This window comes from Poeciliopsis prolifica, unplaced genomic scaffold (assembly GCF_027474105.1).
Source record: "Poeciliopsis prolifica strain line A6 unplaced genomic scaffold, Auburn_PproV2 SCAFFOLD005, whole genome shotgun sequence".
Taxonomy (NCBI): domain Eukaryota; kingdom Metazoa; phylum Chordata; class Actinopteri; order Cyprinodontiformes; family Poeciliidae; genus Poeciliopsis; species Poeciliopsis prolifica.
The window spans coordinates 3,525,745-3,549,287 of record NW_026562380.1 but is presented as its reverse complement, the minus strand read 5'-3'; the positions used below and the strand labels follow the sequence as shown (position 1 = coordinate 3,549,287).

Sequence of the window (23,543 nt, the reverse complement as noted above, 5' to 3'; positions counted from 1 at the left end):
TAACAGTAACAGGAGTTTCTCTACGTCTTGCTCCGTTATTATTTTAGACCAATGTTTATACTTTTAATAAGTACTCCACAGTTTACAAACTTTCTAAATCAATGCTGATTTAAGGGAATGAAGACTCCACAGCTTCTAAAAGTAATAAACTAAAAAGTATAAAGCTAAATGTTGATCTAAGGCAATGAGCAATGTTTTGTTTATTCTAAAAGTAATAAACTAAACAGACAAGGCAAAGAAATAACACATCAGGAAAATAGGCACAAATAGAGACAATAATTTTAGTAATTCTAACTAACCTAACAGGCAGTGGTGCCCCCAAAGGGGGAGAAAGAGTCCATGGTCACCCTGGACCCTGGCCAACCCACTGGGTCAACCAGAGACTCATGTTCAATTCATACAAAGTCATAAAGAGTCATCTTCTGTTATAACATGAATGTAAACTAAACTTTACTGGCCTGGTGTGACCACGAGAAAGTTTTCTAGGGAACAGAAAACAGGAAACGGGAAACTTGTCTTTTATACAATGTATTCAGACATCTTGATTTAAACAGTACTGTATATTTTAGAACATATTTTAGACATAAGACAATAAATAGGAAACATGCAAAGCTAAGCAGGAGCAAAATGAGAATAAACTACAAAATAAGGTCAGCTGACGTAAAGCTAAAGATTTCCTGAATGCTCTTCTATGTTTGCATGCAACATTGGTGTCCATTATCTGAAAATCAAGTTTAGAAAACAGACACAAACACAACCCTCTCCTTCACTGTCTGTCCACGTTTCTGGGACATTTATTCCTCTTTCTGTAAAAGCAACTCAACCCACACTTGTCAGATGACTTGTGTATGTCCACCTATCTGCAGCTAGATGAATCAGGAGATGTCCATTTGTTCATGGTTACTGACCTGTTACAGTGTCGGAACCTTGCTGACCCAAATAGGAAGTGACATAAAGGTGAGTGCACCATCCAGGAATGTACTATCAAGGATGAAGCATGCGGCTTTGAGTGCTTTTTACATTTCTTCTAAGAACACAGCTCATTTCCACTATTTTCATAATTCTTTCTGGCCTTGTTTTGTCTTTCTCTGCCTTTTAAACGTGAAGTGACATAAAGGTGAATCCGCTCTACCTGTGGGCTTCTTATGCCATTTCTCTGTTTACAGCCATCACACAACAAAAAACAGACAAATGTTATGCAAGAGTTGGTTTCAGCCTTGACATGACTATGGTCATGTTGATGTGTGTGAGCCAACCAAAAAATATTTATTAAATCTTTTGCACAAAATTATTCTTAGATAATTAATTTTAGTCTGATCAATCGTGTTTATTTTGAACTCCTTTCAGAATGAGCTATTTTAGGGTGTCTTGACACTTTAAATCAAAATAAGCTGCTGCTGACCACAACCTCCAACTCAACATTTACATTTATCGTGAAAAAGGCTGCAAACAGACGTGTAGGTATACATCCATGCATCTTTGAAAAGCAGAGGTGGAGACTCCTGCACAATCAACAAGAACGTAGCAAGAGGTTTCCGGATGGTAAGTCAACACCAAAACACTTGTCTTTCCCAGCAGCCATTGTACATCGGTAAAACCAGCTGACCAAATGTCCTGGACCACAATTAGATCTGCTAGGTAATTAGGTTTTTAGGTGATTTGACATTCAGGTTTTTGAAACAGGTAATTTTCCAGACACTAAAAAACATTAACTTTCTGCCAAAAGAATGGCTGGGTGGTTTGTTTGAGCACTTAGGTTGTTTTTAGCAGAAATCTAAATGGAAGAACAAAAATGTACAAAATGTGAATTCTACGTGTGAACACAAGAGCTAAGGTGTTATGCTATTAAATGCGGTTAGTGAACAAAGAAGGATGCAGGTACTAGGACAACAAGACTACTAGTAGTCTCAATATTTTATGATCTCTGTCATTTGCCAACTCACTAAGAACAGAGGAAGCAGCATAACTGAGTTTTCTGTCAAACTGGCAATAAGAAGGACAGTATAGTATTAGCTATACAAAGAGTATCCAAAGAGTTTCCACTATAGCTATATAGTGATTCAGTATTAGCTGTAAGCATAGATACTGAGTCAACATGCAGCCCAAAAATATACCCATCCTTCAATATGTAGCAAACACTGGCATGTAGGAGGTTTTAAATGACCTAAGCACGTCCTTGTAGCGTCAAATGCATGTTGGCATTTCAGGGATGTATGCTGGGTTCAAACATAACCATAATGTACAAGACACAGAAAACAATCCTCTTAAATCTGCATTGGATCTGCCTCAGCGACTTGATAAGATGTGATAGATGGGTTTAGAAAGTTCTGTTCTTCATTTGGTGCTATTTGTTTGGTCACCATTAAAAGCAAGCAATCGGTCATTGAAGGAGCTTTGCGCATTGAAGATGCGTTGCAGCTGACAAAAAGAGACTGATTTTGTGAATACTAGGGAGCAAGCAATGTTATCAGCAGCATTCGCGTAAAAATGGAAATCTGCACTTACAGCGTTCTGATTAGGAGTATTGAGATGCAGAAAGGTTTGGAGTAGTGAATGGACAGCTCTTTTTACGCAGAAAATAAGTACATGCAGAAACTAAAATCTGTGTTGTTCTTAAATCCTCATACGACTGTGTTGTGCATAACAAGCTTTTAATATTTATACGTTGCTCGGTAGAGCTGTGATGCTCTGCATGTTGGCGGACAGATTTTTACCATTTGATTTGTGTAAAAACCTCTTGGAGTTGTAATTGGAGGTAATTTCCCCCTTTTTATATTTGGACAGTTGTTATGATGTGTACCCATAGCAACAATGTGTATTTTTCTACGTTGGGGAAGAGCTGATTAACATCTCAAAAGCTCGAATAATACCTCAACTACAGCCCAACATCCAGATTTGTCGGATGTGTTAGAACCCTGTGGGCTGATGCACCTCGATGCACCTCCACATAGACTTATGTAAACCAGACGCACAAACCACGTTTGGTGTGAAGGCACCATAAGATCTTCCAGAATGAAGACGACAATAGAAAGATGAGATTTCTTATAAAATGCACAATATATTTCTTTCTAATAAAACTAGCAATCAGGAAGCTGTGAAGATTCGAAAAACCTCCAGATTTGACCTTGTAAAGTATCAAGACACCATGTTTATCTTTTGTGCTAAGACATTTAAAATTCAAAAGCCCATAAAAATAAAACACACAGTGTCCTTCAAACAACTAACTCCCTTTTCTTAATAATTACTGCTCTGCTGCTTTGTCTCTTTGGTTGTTCCCGAATGCACAAGAACCGGGGTCATTGTGATTGTGCAGACATCAGCTGATTTTTGTGCCTCGCTCCGTAGCACGAGGACCCAGAAGTTATAAACAAATACACAGAGCGCAAGAAACAGCGAGGAGGAACGAGAGCAAAATCATCCAGCTAAGAATGTAAACTGGCTCAGAGCGGGAAGGCTAAGTGGCTTCCTCCCATTTCCTCTCTGCGATCTCTGCCTTGCTCTTTCTGGAATTTAGCCGAGGAGGGAAGGTGCCCATGATGCCTAATCACAACAGAACATCCACTGCTCTTCCCAACTGTCTCAACTAGTTACTTTCTTTATTCCCGGGCCCGTTCAGTGGACCGGGTGCTGAGTGGGAGTCTGCTGACCCAACAATAACTCTGGAAGAGCAATAGATGGTTGGACTCTGTTAATTCTAACCTCATTTTATCCTGCTACTATGGTATCAGCCCAACTCAGTGTATTCTTGCAGACCTGCTTGAGTCAAACATCAGGGAACCTTTTGGGAGTTAGTAGCACAGTTGCATTGCATTCAAGTCCTGCATGGAGTTTGCATTTTTTCCTGGTGGTTGGGTGGTCGGCAGTCATTCATCCAGCGGCCCGCCACGTTTTTAAGTTAAAAAATGTTTAAAGTTGACAGGAAATTTTAAAATATCACTTGATAATTATGCATTATTGGAAGATTAATATCTGACCTATAAATTCTTTAAAAAATGCAAACATTTCAAAAAACTTAGTGGGGACACAAGTTAAGGCTGGTGGCCCGCCAGGCTTATAACATACTGGAGGAAACCCTGACATGGATTCTTCTCAGGTACTCCAGCATCCAAAAACATCACTGCCTGGTTAAGATGCCAAATGTAAAAAGCATATGTTCAATTTAAGAGAAGAATTTCATCACTTCTGTAATGTTTTCACGCAAAACATCATTTCTTTCAAATACGATCAGTTTTAATACCCAACAATTATAGTTTTATTATTAATCTATTCATGCAGTTATTTTTTTTTTTTTACTGGAACTCAAAACTATACACCTAGGTGAAAATATACAACTCTGGAAAAAAAAATATGACAGTTCTTAAAATGATCAGTCTCTTTGATTTAGTAAAATGAATATTGTTCTTTTGATCTATGAACTATTGATGACATGTCTCTGCAATTCCAAGCAAAAATTTTGTTTATTTGCAAAAAATGAGAAATGGCCAAAATGACAAAAAAGATGCAACAACTTCAGACCTCAACTAATGCAAAGGAAACAAGTTCACATTCATTGAGAAACAACAATGCTAATGTTTTAACTCAGGAAGAGTTCAGACATCAATATGTGGTGGAAAAACCAGGAGGTTTTCAATGGGGTTCAGTGGTATCTCAGTTTTTTCCCAGAATTGTATATCTCAATCCTGAAACATGAACACGGCTGAAAATTAACTATTGAAGAAAAAATGTCTTCAATATGAAGGTCTTGACACAACCTGTTTTTATTCAAACAAATCCTAATAATATGCTGAAAATGATGAAGTTAATGTAACCCTTTCATTATTAAGGGTATTATAAATCTTTATCATTTTACCTCTGTTTTTACACTTGTAGGACATATTTTCTCCTTTAATAAAAGTGTTAATGTTTGGGTAATTTGCAGCAAAGTGCATTTAAATCTATTATCTTGTGCTCCAAGCTGCCTATGAGGAAAGGTTAACTTTTCACAGTGAAACCGTTCTCAAAAAATGCCCTGAAGGACTGGAGGAAAAACTAACAGAAGGGTCCAGACAGGATGCTAATCAAATTCAGCTGATTTTTAGCAACCCCTAATTTTCCCAGCTGAATCCGTCTCCCACCTGCAGTGGCTCTGAGCCTTCATGTTTGAGCTCCAGTGATTCAGAACAAAACCAATAAACACAGGGAAACCACACACTCAAGAATGCTCGTCCTTGTCTCAGCAGTTTTATTGGGTCTCTAAAATTGCTGAACTATGGCTTTGATTGAAAGTAGTTTGCAAGAGAGAGAGGATGTGATCGACCTAAGTAAGTCTGTGATTAATCCAACTCTAAGTAACTCCATTTGTTCTTCATCTTTATTTCATAAGCAAGAACTAAAGTGGCAGGTACAACAAAGCGATGTCCTTACTTCTCCCAGATCCCTCCATTTGCCTTGATCTAAGTGGTTTCAGTGAGACAGAAAGGGGTTTTCTGTTGCAGTCAGATCAATTACAGTGTAATGCAGCATACTAATTTTCTTACGGTCGCTGTGGCTAGAATGCAACAAAGCCTCCTGGGAAAACTCTTACAAACAGATAGCAGAGTTATCATCACCCAGTGCTAATCAGCCAAGCAAAACTAAACCTGGATTATCTGCCGCTGTATAGATTACACTGTGATTATTTTTCTCAAGTATTTGGAGGAATGCCCAAATATGAGGACTCACGTCTACACGCAGTGCTCAAAGGTGACGTTAAGCTCGGTGAAGAATTTGCTAATAGGTCTGTGTGGCAGGACTCAGCAAAAAGCAGCTGGCAAGTCAGGATGACGACTCATGTAGCCATGACCGCAGTTAATCAGCAGCAGGCACTTACACAGAGACAATAAGCAGTTCACTAGAGTCAGTGCTGAGTAGTTTAAAAAGGAAAACAGTCACACACCCAGACAGCAGAAAGACAAGAAAACAGACTGCTGTTTGTTAGTAAAGAGTATGTGGTTTTTACAGATTATAGCTAGCAAGCTATCTATAAACAGTCCATGAATAAGGATGAATAAGGATGAATAAGGGCAAAATGACTCATACTCCACTAAGAAACAGAGATAAAGTATCATTTAGGATGCCATATCATTTAGGACAAACAGTAGAAACTGAGCAGTAGAAACTGAGCAGTCTGGTTTGAGTTGATAGAGCAACAACTACAGTTCAAATAATAAGTAATTAAAATACGAGGTATGCATCATCTCTGAATACAGAACATGTTAAACATTGAAGCAGAAAAGATGCCAATGCTAATATTGGCAAAGAAAGGCAAATTGTTTTCAACCTAATGACAAAAAAATTTGATGTAAAAATGTTGCTGGTACTTTTAGCGTCATTCTGTGTTGGAAATTCAATTAAAATATTCAAAGAACAAAATGTAAAATATGTAAAAATGTAAAATATTCAAAGAACAAAATGTAAAATGGCTAAAAGCTGCACTTGTTTTCAATTTATGGTAATAATATTAATCCTTTAAAGGCCTACATTGGTCCCTTAATCCTGGAAATGATAGAAGGCTGACTTTGTTGTTGTCTTTATGTGTCTCTGAAAGTTCAATTTAGATTTCATCAGGCCAATTTGAGTATTCTTGCTGACCATGCTCATCTTTTTATGACCTCAGGTCCAGTTTCTGGACTGCTTCCCACAACGGGACAATGCACTATTTCAGAAACCTCAAATCATCTCAAACTGGATCCGACTCCAGGACCTTTCGGATTGGTGAAAAAGCATCAAACGCATGACGCTAACATGCCAATGTGGAGCAACATTGGTGTACCTAATAAAGTGACTGGTGGGTCAGTCATAATTTGCATTTTGCTGTTATCCAGACATGCCTCTCTGAACAGACAAAGGATTCAGAACTGCCTCTCGTTCTGTGCGGACCGGCGGCTACCAGGCGCATTTCACACCTTGGTCGCCGTGGAAACCCACCATCAGCTGAGCTCAAGAGGTGATAACAGATCTCACACCAAACTTAACGCTTCTGAGCGTTAAGTTAGGATAACAAATAAATAAAACATGGGGGCACGTTTCCGTTCCTGATGTTTAATAAAAAATAATGTTGCTGTTGATCCGCGTCTGATGAGAAAGCAGTGCAACTCAAATGAGTATGACCAATCTGGATCTAAAGATTACATGCCTCTCGATGTGTTTGCTTTTAATGAGAGATGCCATTCACACCTTTCAATTGCTATTCATTTGTGGTATCACTCACATCTCCCCGGCACAATGCGCCGCCTTTGTGTGCTGATTTAGGCCTATTGTACGCGCAAACTTCCAGCCGCCTGAATTGTGATCTCTCATCACTTTGCCTTTGTGCACACAGAGAAACTCATTTCAGCTTTTCATAACAACACAAGTGTGCAGAGCCATTAGCTGGCCTTTTTCCACACCACAAACCAACAAATGGGCATTTAGAGATTGCTATAAATATATTAACACAATATTGAGGAGCTCTTGATTGAGACACACTTGGGCTGCTACGAAACCATATTTCGGCGTTTCACGAGAAGGTATGGCTTACATGAATTAGCATTTTGGTTCTGAAGCCACTTGGGATGTTGTGTTAGTGAGAATCCCCATGCAAGCCAGACTCCCAGGTCTGCTGTACCACCAGATGGTGGTTCGTTAGATCCTATTTGTTGTGTGTTTGGTGTGAGGCGTAGGAGGGGCAGGGTTTGCTCTCACTAACAGCCAGACTTAAAGACTAGCTTCATCCCCGTTTAATGCTTCTGCTCCTTGGAGAGAGCCAGAGCGCCTGGAAAGCAAAGTGATACTAGAGGGAAGTGTGATGGGAGGAGGAGCAGCCTTTTGTTACGCTTTTTTTAACGAGGAATTTATGTGTTAGATTAAGCACTTTACATGTTCAAATCCCAAAGGGAGGAGTGGAATAAATGCAACCACCGCAGTTACACGAGTAATCAAACTTAAATTTCGCAGCCACAAGAAAAACTGAATGTAGATCAAAGCAGAAAGTGTTATTTGTTATAAATTTAACAACAAAGCAACCTATTTATTCATCAGCAAGTCCTTGCACATGTATGTGGTTCTTGGCAAGTGAGAATAACACAGGAGTGTATGCAACAGAAGAGCATTAAAAGTCTTGTGATCAACACGAAGGGAGCTTTGGTTTAAAGCAGGGGTGTCCACATTTTTGTCACATGGTGAATACATTTGAGAAAATGTATTCACTGCAGAAAAATATAGATGTAAGTTAATTGTCTTTTCTTTTTTTTTTTTTTACAAAAAAAGAAAAGACAATTAATTAAGAGGCAACATTTTGAATCTTGATACTTGGGGATAATACAAGAAGGTTGCATTTGTATTTTGTGAATCATTTTGGGTTTTGTTGTTTTTGAGCAGTGACTTTGGATCACTATTATGCAAAAAAAAAAAAAACAACAACAGAAGAACACTGTTTTTAGGCTGCTGACAAAATTTCCTGGTATCTCAAAAGGTTTATGCTACAAACCAATCTAACAATCATCCCACAGTCTTTAGAAAAGAAATAGGGTCATAACATCACAAATCTCCAGCAGTTTTCTTGACAAAAGCTCAAGCTTTAAATCATCTGACCAAAGCTCAAGTCTCCAGATAGAGCTACAGTAGAGTTCAGGAAACTCCACATATTTACACAACTTAAGATTTTTAATTTCTGGCTGGATGAGGATCCATATTTATTTTGCCACCACACACAGCGAGTAAGCAAGTAACGGAAGTTAAGCAAAGCTCCAAAGCTCACTGCCAGAGCTGCAGTCAGGAGTGGCATGGTTGGATCACCAAATCCCTGTAATAACCATCAGTAACCACCAACATGACAGAGGAAGCCAAAAAAAAAAAGAAAAAGTCCCACTTTTTCATTATAAGACTATACTCCTGCAGCAGAAGTATAATCTTTTTATAAGACATTTCACACCTCTTTCCCAAGGGGCGAATAAAAGTAGATGCATATCCCAGCTGAAAACTTATGGCTACTAAAGCAGTTTCCAGGAAACTTGGAAAGAATAAAAGTGACAGAATGTTTCAGCATCCAGATGAATACATAAACTGGCCTTAAATCAAGGATAATTACAGCATGATAACTTAAACATGTTGTTTCTCTCCCTGGAGTTAATCCAGATCAAATGAAAAAGTCTAAGTTGCATACTTTAACACACTGTTTGCTGTAGCTACAAATCTGAGACAACACAAACAGATATAAAGAGTTCTGGCTCTTGGCCAGGGTGAAATACATCATTACACTAAGAAATAAGGTTTAAAACATATGGACTCACAACCCCACATCCCAGTAAAGTCCAGAATGAGGCTAAATATGATCTAGATTATTATTACATCTCAGCATTTTGGCTCTTTATGACTCTAAAAACTTTTCCTTCTTGGTGTGAGAGCAGCATGACCGCAATCGCTGCAGATGTTGCTGTGGTTTGAACTTTTCCAGCTGCTCACAGACACACAAGCTGCCACAAAGCTTCCTCCTGCCCCTGGTGTTGCTCTTTCTCTCCTCGCCGGCCCATTGACTTTTGTCACATCGCGAGCTGATGGAGCCTGATGATTAGAGACTGCATGTGAAAAGGCACAATTAAAGAATCCACAAGCTGGAGGAAAGCAGGTGGAACCAGAGGGAATTATATATATATAGATTTTTGACATTTTTTGTCTGAGAGTAATGCTCAGCTGCAGAATATTTGGGTTGGGTATTTTTTCTAAAAGACAGGCGGTATAAAAAGAGGCAGATTGGTAGCTGGCTTTGTTGTTAAGCCAAGCATTAGCAGAGAGAGATGAAGGGGAAAAAAACCCAACTATTTTCTGTCTCATTCGTCTCTGATCTTTGCATCCACTGAGAAGCTTCCCCCTCCTTTCTTGCAGAAAATATTGGACTAACAAACACAAAGCATCAAAGCCCCATCATTTCAAATATTGTTTCTGCAGTTTGTTAAAAAGGAACCGGCAGGCAGGCAGGCAGGCAGGTAATTGTTTTTTATTATTATTTACTTGTGTTTTTGTTTTATGACGGATTGAAATCCAATCTTAATATTATCTAAACAATGTTATAGTCTGCTGCAGTTATTACGTCAAATTATGTAGGGATATTTTTTGATTGACATTAAATTTATTTAGCGAATCAGAGTTTCACTACATGATTTTGTTTGATTATTAAAAAGAAAAGTCTTTATTAATAATCATGAAAAAACACCTAAAATATGTTATTCAGTCAAAAGAGAGTTACTTTTACTAGAGTATTGTTTCATTCTGAATGCATAAACTTCTTTCTGACATTGAATCCGGACAAACATTTCATTTCTTATGTTACTCAGGATTACCAAAATTCTATCAATGTCCTAAATTTCAGAATAGTAAGAGCAGAGATTTATTATTTCACAACATATTTAATACTTGTGTTGTATTAAAAACCAAAACATTCACTTGTGAATTTATTTTGGGGCACAAGTCTGAGAACATCTCCCTAATTTTGAAGCATGGAGGTGGCAGCATTATGTTGTGTGGATGTTTTGCATCAGGAGGGACTGGTGCACTTCACGATAGATTAGAAATATTATGTGATTATACTGGTATGTGGTCAATAAATCAGTAGCACAGTGCACTAGAAAAAATTAAAAGGCCACTTAAAACGATAAGTTTCTCTGATTTGACTCTTTATAGATATGTGTTTGAGTAAAATGTACACTGTTCTTTTATTCTATGAACTACTGACAGCAGGTTTTCAAAATTCCAAGCAAAAATTTTGTACTTATTTGCAGAAAATGAGAAATGGTCAAAATAACAAAAAAAATGCAGTGCTTTCAGACCTCAAATAATGCAAAAAAAACAAGCTGATATTCATTTAGAAACAACAATACTAATGATTTAACATGAGGTTCAATGCAGTGGGCTCTTAATTTTCTCCAGAGCTGAACATTGCGATGTACATAAATTTTTGCCTATATCCAATTTTCTTATGATGATCTGAACACAGGTCGGTTTTTTTTTAATGTGACCCAGGCCACTTGGGTATCTGATTTAAATATGACCGAACATCCAGGTTGCATTAATCCGACCTGAACGTCGCTGATAATTGACCAATGTCACTGTTCTGCTTCCTGATACTCGCAAGTGGGAAGAAAAACGACCAAGATGGACTGTAATGAGGATTAATATTCTAGCAACAACCTGTAGAGTAACTGGCACACTAGCAGTTTAAGATTATGCCCCATAACTGCTTAAACATAATAATAAAAAATTTTGGCTTGAAAACTGCGTGTGAGCACAGAGTCCTACGAACCTGTTCTGTCAAAATCAACAATAATTATTGTTATATTGTCAAAATATTCAACCCAAGTCATACAGTTTGAAATTCAGCAAAATACTATTTAAACCGAATTTAACAAATAGAAATGGTTCCAGTAATCCCAATTTACCTAAAAAAGGAAAGATTATCAGATTGTGTTTTTTCTTGTAAGGTGCATTTAAATATCTGTTTTCAACCAGATATTTATTTACACATGAAAAACTGAGAAATGTGTGGAAAACAAACAAACTGGAAAGAGAAGTAAACAAGCACAAGACAGCTGAGAACGCTTGTTGAAGAGACGATGATGTTACACACCAAACACCAGATTTGGATACCAAAACAGAGCAGCTCCCCAACACAAAATTAGATAGCTTGGATTTCCGCTTGAATCAGAATCCAACAGCTAAAGATTTCTGCAAGGATTTGTGTCTTCAAATAACCGTGCAACCAGAATAGCCTACTTTAGATTAGTGAGCACAAAATGAATGGAAGCAGCTGAAAGTCTCAGCGTTAACCATGGATTGTGCTAGCCAAACATTTAAGATAACCATTTTCAATTTCTTTCTTCTGATTGTCAGACCTTGAAATTGACTAGTTCCTTTCTTTCTGAAACACCAAGAGAGTTAATTAATGCCTGGTTAATGCCTTTACCTTGTCATTTTAATAATGTTTTGTGGATTTGTGTGATGCTGGTGGTCTAACATTTTTATGTATTTTGGGTTCTTTCACATTGTAAAAATAGTGAATTGTTGGACAAGCTTACCCAGGTTCATTGAGTGGTGTTTGTTTTTGGCCAAGAAGCTTCAGGTTACAGTTTTTTCTGCCTTTATATGTTGAATTTCTCAAACATTTAGCCTGTGTTTCCCTCATAAATACAGCAACATTATTCTAAAGGCATGGTCTGTCCTGCCACTCAAATTCTGCTACACATCTGGTGTTTAGGAATGAATTTAAAATATAGATACACAAGCTGTCATTCATTTGGCTCAGACACTGAGAAAAGAAACAAGGCGCTGCTGCAGCTAATTGTAATGGGTAAAACAGAAAGAAAGCTGAAACGGCACATTTATTGATTAAACTTTCTAACACAAGCGGACATCCGGAGAGGACAAATTAAAAGAAAATGAAAAAAAAAACACTTTATACTTTGTGGTTCAATATAATTATATATTAATGTTCCTGGTTTTCCGACTCTAAAATATAATGATTTGCTTTTTCAATTAGAGAATGACAGAAAAAAAAGAGAAAAATCAGAGAAGTCTGGGAATAATGTCTCAGTAGGGAGAACTTTTTTAAAGCAAAGTGCCACATTAAGGAAGAAAAATGGACTAATAAAGAGAGAACTACAAAAGCTCAATAGAGTTTGAACTTTTATTATTACACGCCAATATTGAACAGCTTTCTTCTGCCCTCATGTCACTCTGGGGAACGGAACCGGAAAAGTTGAGTCAGTGAATAAATAAAAGACAACAGCACATGTGGGGATTTGAGCTGTTTGTTTTTGCAGAAATTAAAGGTCATCCATCCTGAGAGTGCTTTGTCATGCAAATACTTTCAAACTAATTATGTTGTACCTTATTGACTGCATAAGCAATCAATGGGAAATAATAACTGAGGTCAGACAGACAGCTTAACACTTGTGTTAAACAGATCCTCTTGTAGTGCAAGATTTGCAGCTTTAAACAAAACATGCATCTTTTTTTTTTTTTTTTTTTTTTGTTTATGCTCATTTTTCATGAAGGATATAAAGTTGACCCAGAAAAAGTTTTTATTACACCGGAATTATCAGGAGAAAACTGAAATGACTTTTAATAAATTTTGTGGCAGATTTCCACGTCAGACTGATCCCTCATTACATTTCAGTTCACTGGTGGCGTTTTGTTCCCCCATCGTCATCGAGCTGCCACCAGCAGAGCAAGGAGCGAACATTAATTCCTACTTATTGAACCGATTAATGAACTATTCAGGAAAATACCAACATTCACTGTTTGCTTCATCACTCCCCGTGTACTGAAAGTTCTTCTTTGAAGCAGACTGATTAAAATCCCAAAACTTTCAGTTTGTACGTCTTGATCCATAGATTAACGGTTATTACATTTGTTGACGTGCAGAATAAAGAGGCATAGGTGTCGACATCTGCTATATGAAATGAGAAACTAACCCCTGATCAGTCTCAGATTGAAATTATAGGAACAAAAGAAAGAGTAAGGATTCGTTCACACTGCAGCCCAAAATGACGTAATTCTGATTTTTTGTCAAATCAGATTGTTTTTGTTGTGGCCATTCACACTTTCAAATATGTCCGACTTGTACGTGTTCTCCAGTGTGAACTGTAAACGACCTGAAAGTGTCCTGCATGCACAGTAGAGGATGCAATAATGTCACACATAGAGAGTGTGCTCAGCGTTTTGCCAACTGCCATAAAAAAGAAGAAGTGCTCTAAACGGGGATGCCAACAGTGGAGCATAGCTTACGATTTTGAAGTTGTCTGTGACTGTTTTTAAATGGAAATCAACTAAATAGAAACGATTTTAGATTACAGATTTGAGCTTTTCTTGACTAGCTTTAAATGAAAGCATCGGTTGTTTTGACGTCCGTCATGGAGGAGTTCTGGAGACCGTGACATCACGTGCAAAGGCTCCATAAATACGTTGTTCTCATGGGTTATTTCTGTACTTTTTGTTGTAATGTAAACTTTTCAATACATATTTTAAGAACAATAATATGTTTTAGTTTTCATGAACAAAAACGTTTCTTAAGATTAACGTCTCGTTTCTCTAGATCGCATTTTTTAACTGTCGTATTTGCAGTGCATTAATGCAAATTAGCTCAAGTCAAATGTAAACAACTCCACCGGAGCAGCAAAAAGGCTGATTTTATCAGTCCCCACCTGGAGATAACGACGGCTCCTATTTGCCGCACTTCTCCCAGCATGAGTTTTCCTTTACAGAAGGATGTTTGTTTGCCAGGTTAATCACTTCTTTCACTCCATTTTGCCAACTAGAGGAAGTCTCAAAAGCGTGTTCCGTTTGACCTTCAGCATCTCCATAGCTCCACCTCTCACAAAGGGGATCGATTCCTTCTCCAGTTAAGCTTTTACGCCCTATGATGGATCAGTGGGGCTATTTGTTATTCAGAACTAAACACCCCCATGCTTACACCTTGTGTTCATCCATCAGATATCAATATTCCCAGGACCCCCTGCAAGAAATGCCTGGCCAAGCTCCATGAGCTGGCCAGGCTTATCAAACTTTATGTGATCAATACTCCAAATAAGGAAAAAAAAAAAGTTTAAGAGTGGCTCTGAAGTCCTTCCTGAAAAGCCTCCTCACAGGATTGAGAATCAATAGCTGAGCTTGCTGCTGCTCTGGGGCTGAAAGGACAGGACACAAGGACATCCTTGCAAATGAAGATAATTCACCTGCCCTTGTCTGATCTATTTGTTCCTGTCTCTTTAGCTAATTTGCCGGTGAAGCACGAGACGCGGGCCTCGTTTCTTTTCTCTCACGTTGAACACAGGAGGCTTTCTCTGCCGTCGCCTCGGATTGATGTAAGATTTGAAGTCACTCTCCCTCCAGTGACCTTTCTGCAAAATGATTTCCTTTCCCCTGTTTTACCTTTAAGGATTTTCAAAGAAAGCAGGGAAGCTTTATAATACGCTGCCCTTCACTGGGTCCAGGTAAGAGGATGGTCACCTGTGACTGACTGACAGCAGCAGCAGCCCACTGGGATGCAGCAGGCAGATGGGGGAGAGAGATGACTCTTTACTGGTTTTGTTTTTTTTTCTTTGTGTCTTTTTTCTCCCCCCCTTTTCTCTTTGCTTTCTCTTGCAGCTCCCCAGTGAGTGAGGGGGATTTTCAAAGGGCCAGCAGAGGAGAGATGAGCTGCACAGATAAACAGTCCAGGTGAGAGAGCTTATCCTCCTGGCATGCCTCTCAGGCACACAACACATCAGAGATTCAGTAAGAGCCAACGAGAAAGAAAAGTCGATGATTTATAGTTTTCCCAGTTTTCCTCTCATACTCAACACTCGCAAACAATGTGGAGATCAATACGGTTATCATCTGGCTTTCAAGTAACAAAGGAAACAGCACCAAGGCGAAAAGCACTGATAGGAATGAGTTGTGAGTAATTCTCCATGTCCACATGGAAGAGATGCATTGAAAGCCTTAAAAATTTACATCTTTAATTTGTAACCAAAGGCCTGTGTGCTAAGCAGCAAACTGTTAATTTCTCTCTGCTGGAAAGAAGTAAAATCTGCTTGGTTTGACCTCGAGAAAATATAAGGGAAAAAAAAATCTGCAAAATTTAAAGAGATTTGCTATAATTTTCTTGCATTTTTAAAGAATTACCAAATTAAAATGTAAATGTCTCCGTTGGACATTTAAATTTTCATACATAATACATTATTATATATTATTAACTGCTAAGCTAATAATATGAGCATTATTGATCGTGACCAAACTGTTTTAAATCTGAATTATGAGGGATTTTTACTGAAAATCTTCCGATATTTTTAAGAGTTCCTGAAATCATGTTCATGTTGAACTTAAATAGTTTTTCTATTTTATCAAAGCACAAAGCTCCAGTTAAATTGTAGGGTAAAAATTTGCTTTCTGGCATGCAGAAGTGTCTCGCTGTTGCTAGGCAGACTTGGGGAACAAAATGATGATGCTGTGATGATTTTAAAATGCCATCTTCCTCCCCACAGCTCCGGCTCTTTTTTAAACATTATAATTAACTCCAAACTGTAGATTGGGTTAATTTTTGATGAATAACCACCTGTCTGTTGCCATTTCTTGACTTATGAAAATCAGGACACAGCTGTCTTATTTAAATTACATGTTTTCTTTTTTTTTAATTTTTTTACAAGAATAAAGTCGTACGGGAATACGATGACTTCTACAAAATAAAGTCAGAATTACAACTTTATTCTTGTAATAATTTCAATTTATTCTGAAAATATTATGACTTTATACTTGTAATACTATGAGTCTATTATGATAATATTTTATTGTATTTTAGTTTGGATATAGTAATACTTAGCAATAAGAGTTGCTAAGAATAAGTGTAATTTTAATTTTAAACAACTTCTTTCATATTATAATCAACTTCAGAAAGTATACTTATAATTCCTACTTCTTTCAAATTCCAAACTCTTTGAAAGAAAGTTTGCTAAAAGGAAAGTTTTCACATTTGACCAAGCTTTTTGATGAATTTAAATGTTCTGCACTGACGCATTTATCAGATAAATCTGTAATTCAGTACATTTATGTCTGCATTTACCAAAAAAATAAATGTTTCAATTTAGCTTAGCAATGTTTTCTCCGTATCGCGTTGGCCGATACTAAACCTCAGAGATTTGCACTACAAAAACATAAAAGTGATTTTGGTATAATTTCTAGAGCAAATATCTAAATTTGCACTTGAAATAATTCAAACTAACTTAAGAGTAAGGCTTGTTTTAAGTAAACAATTCTTTTGATGAAAAAGTACTAGTTCAACTGGCAGATAAATTAACTTATAACATGAAAAAATTTCTTGTTTTAAATAAAATAATCTGCCAATGGAGCATATTTCATCAATATTAAGGAATTACTAGCTTAAAACAAGTAAATAAGTTAGTTTTGTTTTAAGTGTATTAAGATATTTAGAAAAGAAACTAGAGTATGTTTTTGCAGTGCATTTTTATTTTTCTAGTGTAAAAGTACACATCTGCAAATAAAAATGAACATATATTAAGGGTTTTTCCTACACCACTGAGAATGTTTTTGCCTTTTCTCATTTATTTTCCAGAAATAAAAAACCCAGCTCTCTGTTTGCGAGAAATCTGATATGTGAAGCTGATATCTGGGCCTAGTCGATGAGAACCGCCCCCTCCTTCCCTCTGCACGGTGCCAGCTGTGCTTAAGGCATTCTGAACCCATTCTGGGTAACATGATCCGGACCAGCGTGGAACTCACAGCAGGGGAGCATCTGCCGTGGGACTGAGAAAGCAGGACAACTGTGCTGCAGTCACAAGCTATTATGAGTGATGAGCCACAAATCTGTGTGGCTGCAGATGACCGTCACTCCTGAACGGAGGAGAAATGTCAGCGTTTATGCTTTTAACCGCTGACACAGGAAGAAATTAGAGACCAAATATGGTTTGTACAACCGGGAGCCCGAACCATCTGGCTGGTTCAAACCGTCAACCTAATGGGTTGGGTCTCAGAGTTACAGCTTGTCAGCATATTTTCTGAGGATAATGAAATTCCAGCTTGTCACTGCGTTATTGGATTGGACCGGTGCTTCTGTTGCCACAGCCACTTGGTTCTCCCTCCAAGCCTCAGTCCATTTTTTATGTTTGTCCAGATTTTCTTCATGTAGAAGACACTTGGCATTTCCATTTAGCTGCTCCGCACCCTGGACCTCTCCCTCCTTCATCTGAAGCAGGCAACACTTTCACTTTGTGCCAGTTTCGGTTCCCATCTGCCATCCTGGCGCACAGCACATATACATGTAGATTAACCACCTCCTGACTGCGTGTTGCTCCGGGCCCAACACAGAGCTGGTTGGTGATGTGGAGAAGCTTGACAGGGAGGTCAGGCTGAAACCAGTGATCTGCTTTCAGACTTTCAAACAGGCCCACGTCTCCGCCAAACTCACAGGTAAAGCCATTCGCAGCGCAAAACGTTTTCTATATCCCACGAATGTAAAAAAAAAAAAAAAAAAAAGAAACAAAAAAACCCTACAATTTTGCGATTATGTTGTTTCTGTGAAAATAAGAAAGACAATTAAAATCACACGTGGATAAGTGGTCCACATGAGAAGACATTACAAAACCTGCTGCGCCATCATCCATCATTCTCCAACTACTTCCTGTCTTCTTCTTCTTCATCACGGTTTGCGCCACTAGAAACAGCTGCTTGTTAATCACCACACGTGTGATGTAAAAAAAAAAAGTGTTTCCATGGCAGTTAACTTTAGATCTGTTTGAACAGGGTGTTCAAAGTGAGGCCCGGGGGCCGTTGGTGGTCTCGGTCCTGATTTTTTACGGGACTCAATTCAATAATGAGACAAATTTGATCCCCCAACAATGGTGGTTAACAGAGACAGCAATTAATTGATGTTTATTAAAATACAAGAAGAAGAGGCATAACATAAAATATTTAGGTTTTCATAACCAGACTTTTTGTATCTCTAATTTTACATAAAAATCTGACCACATGTATCCAGTGACCTTTACTCTAATGCAGACTTTAATGCATCAAAATATGTATTTAATGAAGTTATCGCGCTTGAATGCAGCAAATGTTTTCTGAGAGAGAGTGAACCAAACCCTGTTCTTGTGCTGAAAATAAACTCATTTGTTCTGTAATTTCTTTTCTTCAGAGCCAAAGAATGTGCAAACTGGATGCCTTTATTTTAATGAGGCAAGGATGCAAAACTCCTTCTCAGGTTTTGATCTACGCTTCACTTTTCTTAAAAAAAAATTAACATACTGCATACTTAGTTTATTTTTTGTGGTGTTAGCTTTTTAAAAGAGTTAAAGGTTTTGGCCCACATGTTCTTCTGATGTGATAAAAAGTTTGGACACCCCTGACCTGTGACATAATGCAGCTGCAAACCTGAGAAACCTTCATAGATTGAGTCACACCTCAGCAGCTGGGCAGGAGGTTTTATGCAGGAAGTAGCAAACAAATTTAATTGTTTTTCTCTCCATATCTAGAAAGGCTTATGATTAATTATTTAACAAGCCGCTGCAAACAGTGAAAGCAACATCTGTCATTTATTTAAAGCCCATCAACTCAGAGGGAATCAAGTCCCAAACACATTATGGTTTCATGTTTCAACTGGAAAGACTTAGCAGCACACCTGCTGTTTACTAAACAGAGGATAAAGAAAGTCTGACAGAAAACGATCTTTGTTCCACGCATCAGGAACAAGAAAGAAAAGTTTCTGCGCAAAAATAAAATGAGCTGTTTGCACATGCATCAGTGTCTTAGGCTTTCCTGCATGAATTTCCCTTCTGTGAGACAAAAACATGAACTCAATAATTGTAGGCACTGCCTCTCAATTCACCAAATGTAACCACAGACCTATTGAAAACTCAAAGCTGTGCACTAAACTATCTGATCTATACGAACAGTTTCAGCTAATTGAACTTCCTCGAGGCACATGGGATTTGATGAAACCACCACTCAATTTGGGCAGAGACGATCTTTGACAGATCCGTTTTAAGCCACGATTGATCAGAATTCCTTAAAACCTTTTCATGTGAAAGTCAAAATAATGTTAACATTTCCATCCATCGTTTATACTCGCTCATTCTTGAGACGGCGAGTCCATCACAGTATCGATACACAAATAAATTATGAAAGGATATAATTTGAAATGTTGATTTTATGTATAAGAATCTCAACTGGCAGCTGGATTTTACCGAATAATTTCACTAGATTTCATATTGTTTGCGTGTGACTTTATGCTCTCCAGAACTCCGCCAACATCATAGCGCAGCTTGGTGCAGTAGTTGCCTTTAGAGACAAAAACAGACGTCTGTAACCCAATATTGCTTCTATTCAGTTGATTTCAATTGATACAAACCAAACTTATTTTCTTATATAACTTTAAATGAGGAAATATGGCAGCGATGCATATAGCAACCGTCAATTATAATGACTGTCAGCATCGCAGATTTGCAGTGAACACTTTTTTACAAGGCAAGAAGATAAACATTCATATACTTTATAAGTGTGATTAGAAAGATATTAAATATAACCATGGAGACAGTGCGCACCATCATGTTGCTCCGGTGTGAAGGAGAAACTCTGTTTATGACACAGTGATATAAATCATGTGGTGTGAATCCAGGCAGTCAATAATTTGATCAACACATCATGAAATCAGGATGTATGACCCGATATCTTAAGCTAGCCGTTTCCAACTTTTGTAAATCTAACAGAAGCTGTTTGAAGTGCTGATGTTTCTAGTAGCAAGAGGGGCCCCTAAGTCAGATTCTGCTCCAGGCCTCATACAGCTTTGGTCCAGCTCTGTACAATGAATTAAATCTGCTGCACTGTGCAGAGATGCTCAACAAACAGGAGACTTAATTAAATGCTGATAATGTGATTTTAGTAGCTCTTCCATTTTGTGTCTGTTGATTTTTAATAAGAAACTCTGAAGTCATTAAGCAGCGGCAGCGCGAGGAGAGGCAACGTGCAGAGCTGTGATTGGTCCATTCCTGATGATCTAATTCATAGCCCAGCTTTAGAGGAGCGCATTGATTGTTCTGACATCTGTCATGGCGGAGTTCTGGAGGTAGTGATGTCACATATACTTTGCAATATTTTCTATTTGAAAAACCCAAAAAACTCAGATCTTTCTCATGCAACATTGCTTAATTGAGATTAGAAAATAAGACACTGCAAATGGGAAAATGGTCTGATTTTTACAACTACATTTATTAAAAACAAAATAAAATAAAAAACAACAGAAAAACAAACAATCAAATGCGTCCAACATCCCACACCAGGGAGGAAACTGGTAACGAGGAGACATTTTTAAAAGCATACAAACCAGCGATCTGTTCATCTAGCAGCATCCAAATGTTGGAATTTCCAAAATTATTTATATAGTTAAATATATACGTAATTTGTTTTGTGGTTGTTGGTTTGATTTTTTGTTGTATTTTTGCCCTGCAAAGCAACACACTTTACAACATACACAGAGATTTATCTCTCATTTGTGCAGAAAAAAAACAAAGAAGCTTCATAAAATAAACAACTTTAGGTTAAATAAGCTTAAATAATAGTGTTAAATACAAGACACTTCTGTGGCAGTTATGTACAGAAATAAACACATTTGGCATTGTAAGTGTGGTTCACTGGCGTCCGCTCCAATACTCTAGAAACCACTGCATATGAACTCATACTGTTACACTCACACACACTCTCACACTCAAACGATTTTATCTCAGTGAGCCACAGACAAGGCATGTGTTTATAAAAGAGAGCTGACAGAGAAAAACAAAGAAAAAAATCCATTTACAACCAGTTTTAGGCACAGTCTCTTCCAGCTTTATAAATACATGTCAAAAAACATCTGCTTCTCAAAAGAAACTATCCACACTTGTGCTAACTTCCTTTAGAAAGAAAAGAAAATCCCAAAAACAAAATAAAAAAACACAGTTTTGTAACTACCACTTTGTTATTGCTAGGACATTTTGACGGTAAATGGAAACTACTGACAAATATGTGCTGAGGGAGAAAGCACCTTCAAACATCGAAATTACTGCCATGTGAACCTACGTTACAACACAGAGGAGAAAGAAAAAAACAAATAAAAAACAGGAAAGTTGATTGAAAACAAACACGTCAAATGTTCAGAACTTCTGTAGCTTTGGGAACGAGAGTTTCAGAGAAAATAAAAGGTCTCGGTTGAGCTACATTCATCCCCTCCCACCCGTCGACACACTGAACATTTCAAGCCCACCATATGTGGATTCCTCCTGGTGCAGGCAGACAGCATCACTTTATTTCGTCTGGTACATTCCTGTCCCTCCGACTCTCGCCTCAAACCCTCTGCTCCCCCAACGTCTGTGAGGGCCGATGCAGCAGAAACAGCTGAGTGACTGTGCGCAGAATGATACAGGTGCCTCTCAGTACATTAGAAAAAAGAAAAGTAGCTCAGTAATTCAATTATGAAAAGTGAAACTCATTTTGTATAAATCTACCACACAGAGTGATCATTTCAAGCTCACATTTCTATTAATCTTGATCATTTTGACTTCACAAGTTTCTGAAAACCATTTTTTTTTTACTTACTGACAGATATTGTCGTCCCTTACAAGTTGCGTAAAGGCTATTGCCAAAAAAGCTGGCAGTTCAAAGAGAGATGTATACAAAAATACTAGTGGAAAGTAGAGTGGAAGAAAAAAGTGTAGTAGAAAGAGATGCACCATCAACAGAGACAAGTACAGCCATGAGAGAAGTATAAAACAAAGCTCATTATAGACTACTGTATCAAAGCATATTAATGGAAAGTTGAGTAAAAAGAAAAATGTTGTGATATCACAGAAACCAATCCACATGAAGTTTCCACAGTCTATAGGTGTGTTTCTATTTAACTATGCAAACTGGAGTTATGAAAATAAATGTACTTGATTGAAACAGGCCAATTTAAGTTTTTTCATTAAAAGTTAAGGTGGTTTTTTGGCTGTATTCAAATTAGCATTTTTGGAATTTGGAATATATTTGCATGTGATCAACAACTGGGTGTTACCACAGACAGTGGTAGGAAGAGGATGGTGCTGCATGTTTTTAATGACTTATTATGTGAACAAACTTATTCACATTTGATTTTAACTCTAGTTCTTACTTAATGGAAACACAGTAATTACAAAATCATGTCTTTTTACATTAGCACAATATTGGCAAAGTTTTGTGAAAATTTGTTAGCTAGTAATTTTAGAATGTACTGTAACTTTGTTTTTTTTTCATTTTCTGTAACCCATAAACATCAAAATCAAAAATTATGCTTGAAATATATCACCCTGTGTGTTTAAATTTATTCATCTGAGTTGTGTGAATAAATTAGCTTACACAACATTGTAATGTATTGAGATTCACCCGTACAGTACAGCTGAGTATACAGTACAGTAGACTGACGTGATTTACGTAGGTAGATTAAATGTTGACTACAGTAAATGAGCTTTACATTCCACTTCTGTAAGAAGATCCCAGGACTCAGCGGAGATCCTTTCCCCTGGAATTACTTTTCTCAAGTCCTCTCCAGAGCAAAACATCACAAGGTTCCCCAAGAGAGACTGGTAACTTTAAAAAGAGGAGTAGAGAGGAGTTCCCCCAAACTAGAGTCCAGATCTGGGTTTTCAGTCTCTCACACAGTGCAGCACAATATCCAGTGCAGCACAGTATCTTTTAATACTCATTGAAATTGTCGTTTTAATGTTGTTTTCGTTGTGGATTTATCTGGGAATCTCACATGGGAGTTGAGTGGGTGCACAGGAGGGATGAAGGCCTTCTTTTGCTCCGTCTTTCCTCTGTTTGTCCTCTTTGCGCCACTCAGGGTTTTTTGTCGATGGTGTGAAAGAACCACTCTGTAAACTTCCTGAGCTGAGCTGCTGCCGTCTGGCTCTCCTCCTGCAGCCGCATGTTGTCCTGTCTCAGGTGCTGCACCTCCTCCTGCAGCATGGCCTTGTCCTCCTTCTCCTGAAAACAGAACAAGAGGCAAATTAGGCTAA

At 37.8% G+C, this 23,543-nt stretch overlaps 1 protein-coding gene and 1 long non-coding RNA gene across 8 annotated transcripts in view; one reads left to right on the top strand and one right to left on the bottom strand.

Moving 5' to 3' along the window:
- The first annotated feature begins 14,767 nt into the window (after positions 1-14,767).
- On the top strand, positions 14,768-15,203 carry LOC129359979 (uncharacterized). The gene is made up of 3 exons (XR_008605975.1): positions 14,768-14,852; positions 14,927-14,981; positions 15,136-15,203. It is a non-coding gene; the product is annotated as an uncharacterized LOC129359979 (long non-coding RNA).
- A 5,523-nt stretch (positions 15,204-20,726) lies between these two features.
- LOC129359952 (signal-induced proliferation-associated 1-like protein 2) overlaps positions 20,727-23,543 on the bottom strand; it is a 110,854-nt gene continuing 108,037 nt past the window's right edge. For all 7 annotated transcript variants that reach the window (XM_055029936.1, XM_055029938.1, XM_055029940.1 and 4 more), the window contains one exon: positions 20,727-23,511. In XM_055029936.1, coding sequence (XP_054885911.1) covers positions 23,365-23,511 — 147 coding nt within the window. In that variant the 3' untranslated portion in view covers positions 20,727-23,364. The remainder of the gene's footprint in view (positions 23,512-23,543) is intronic.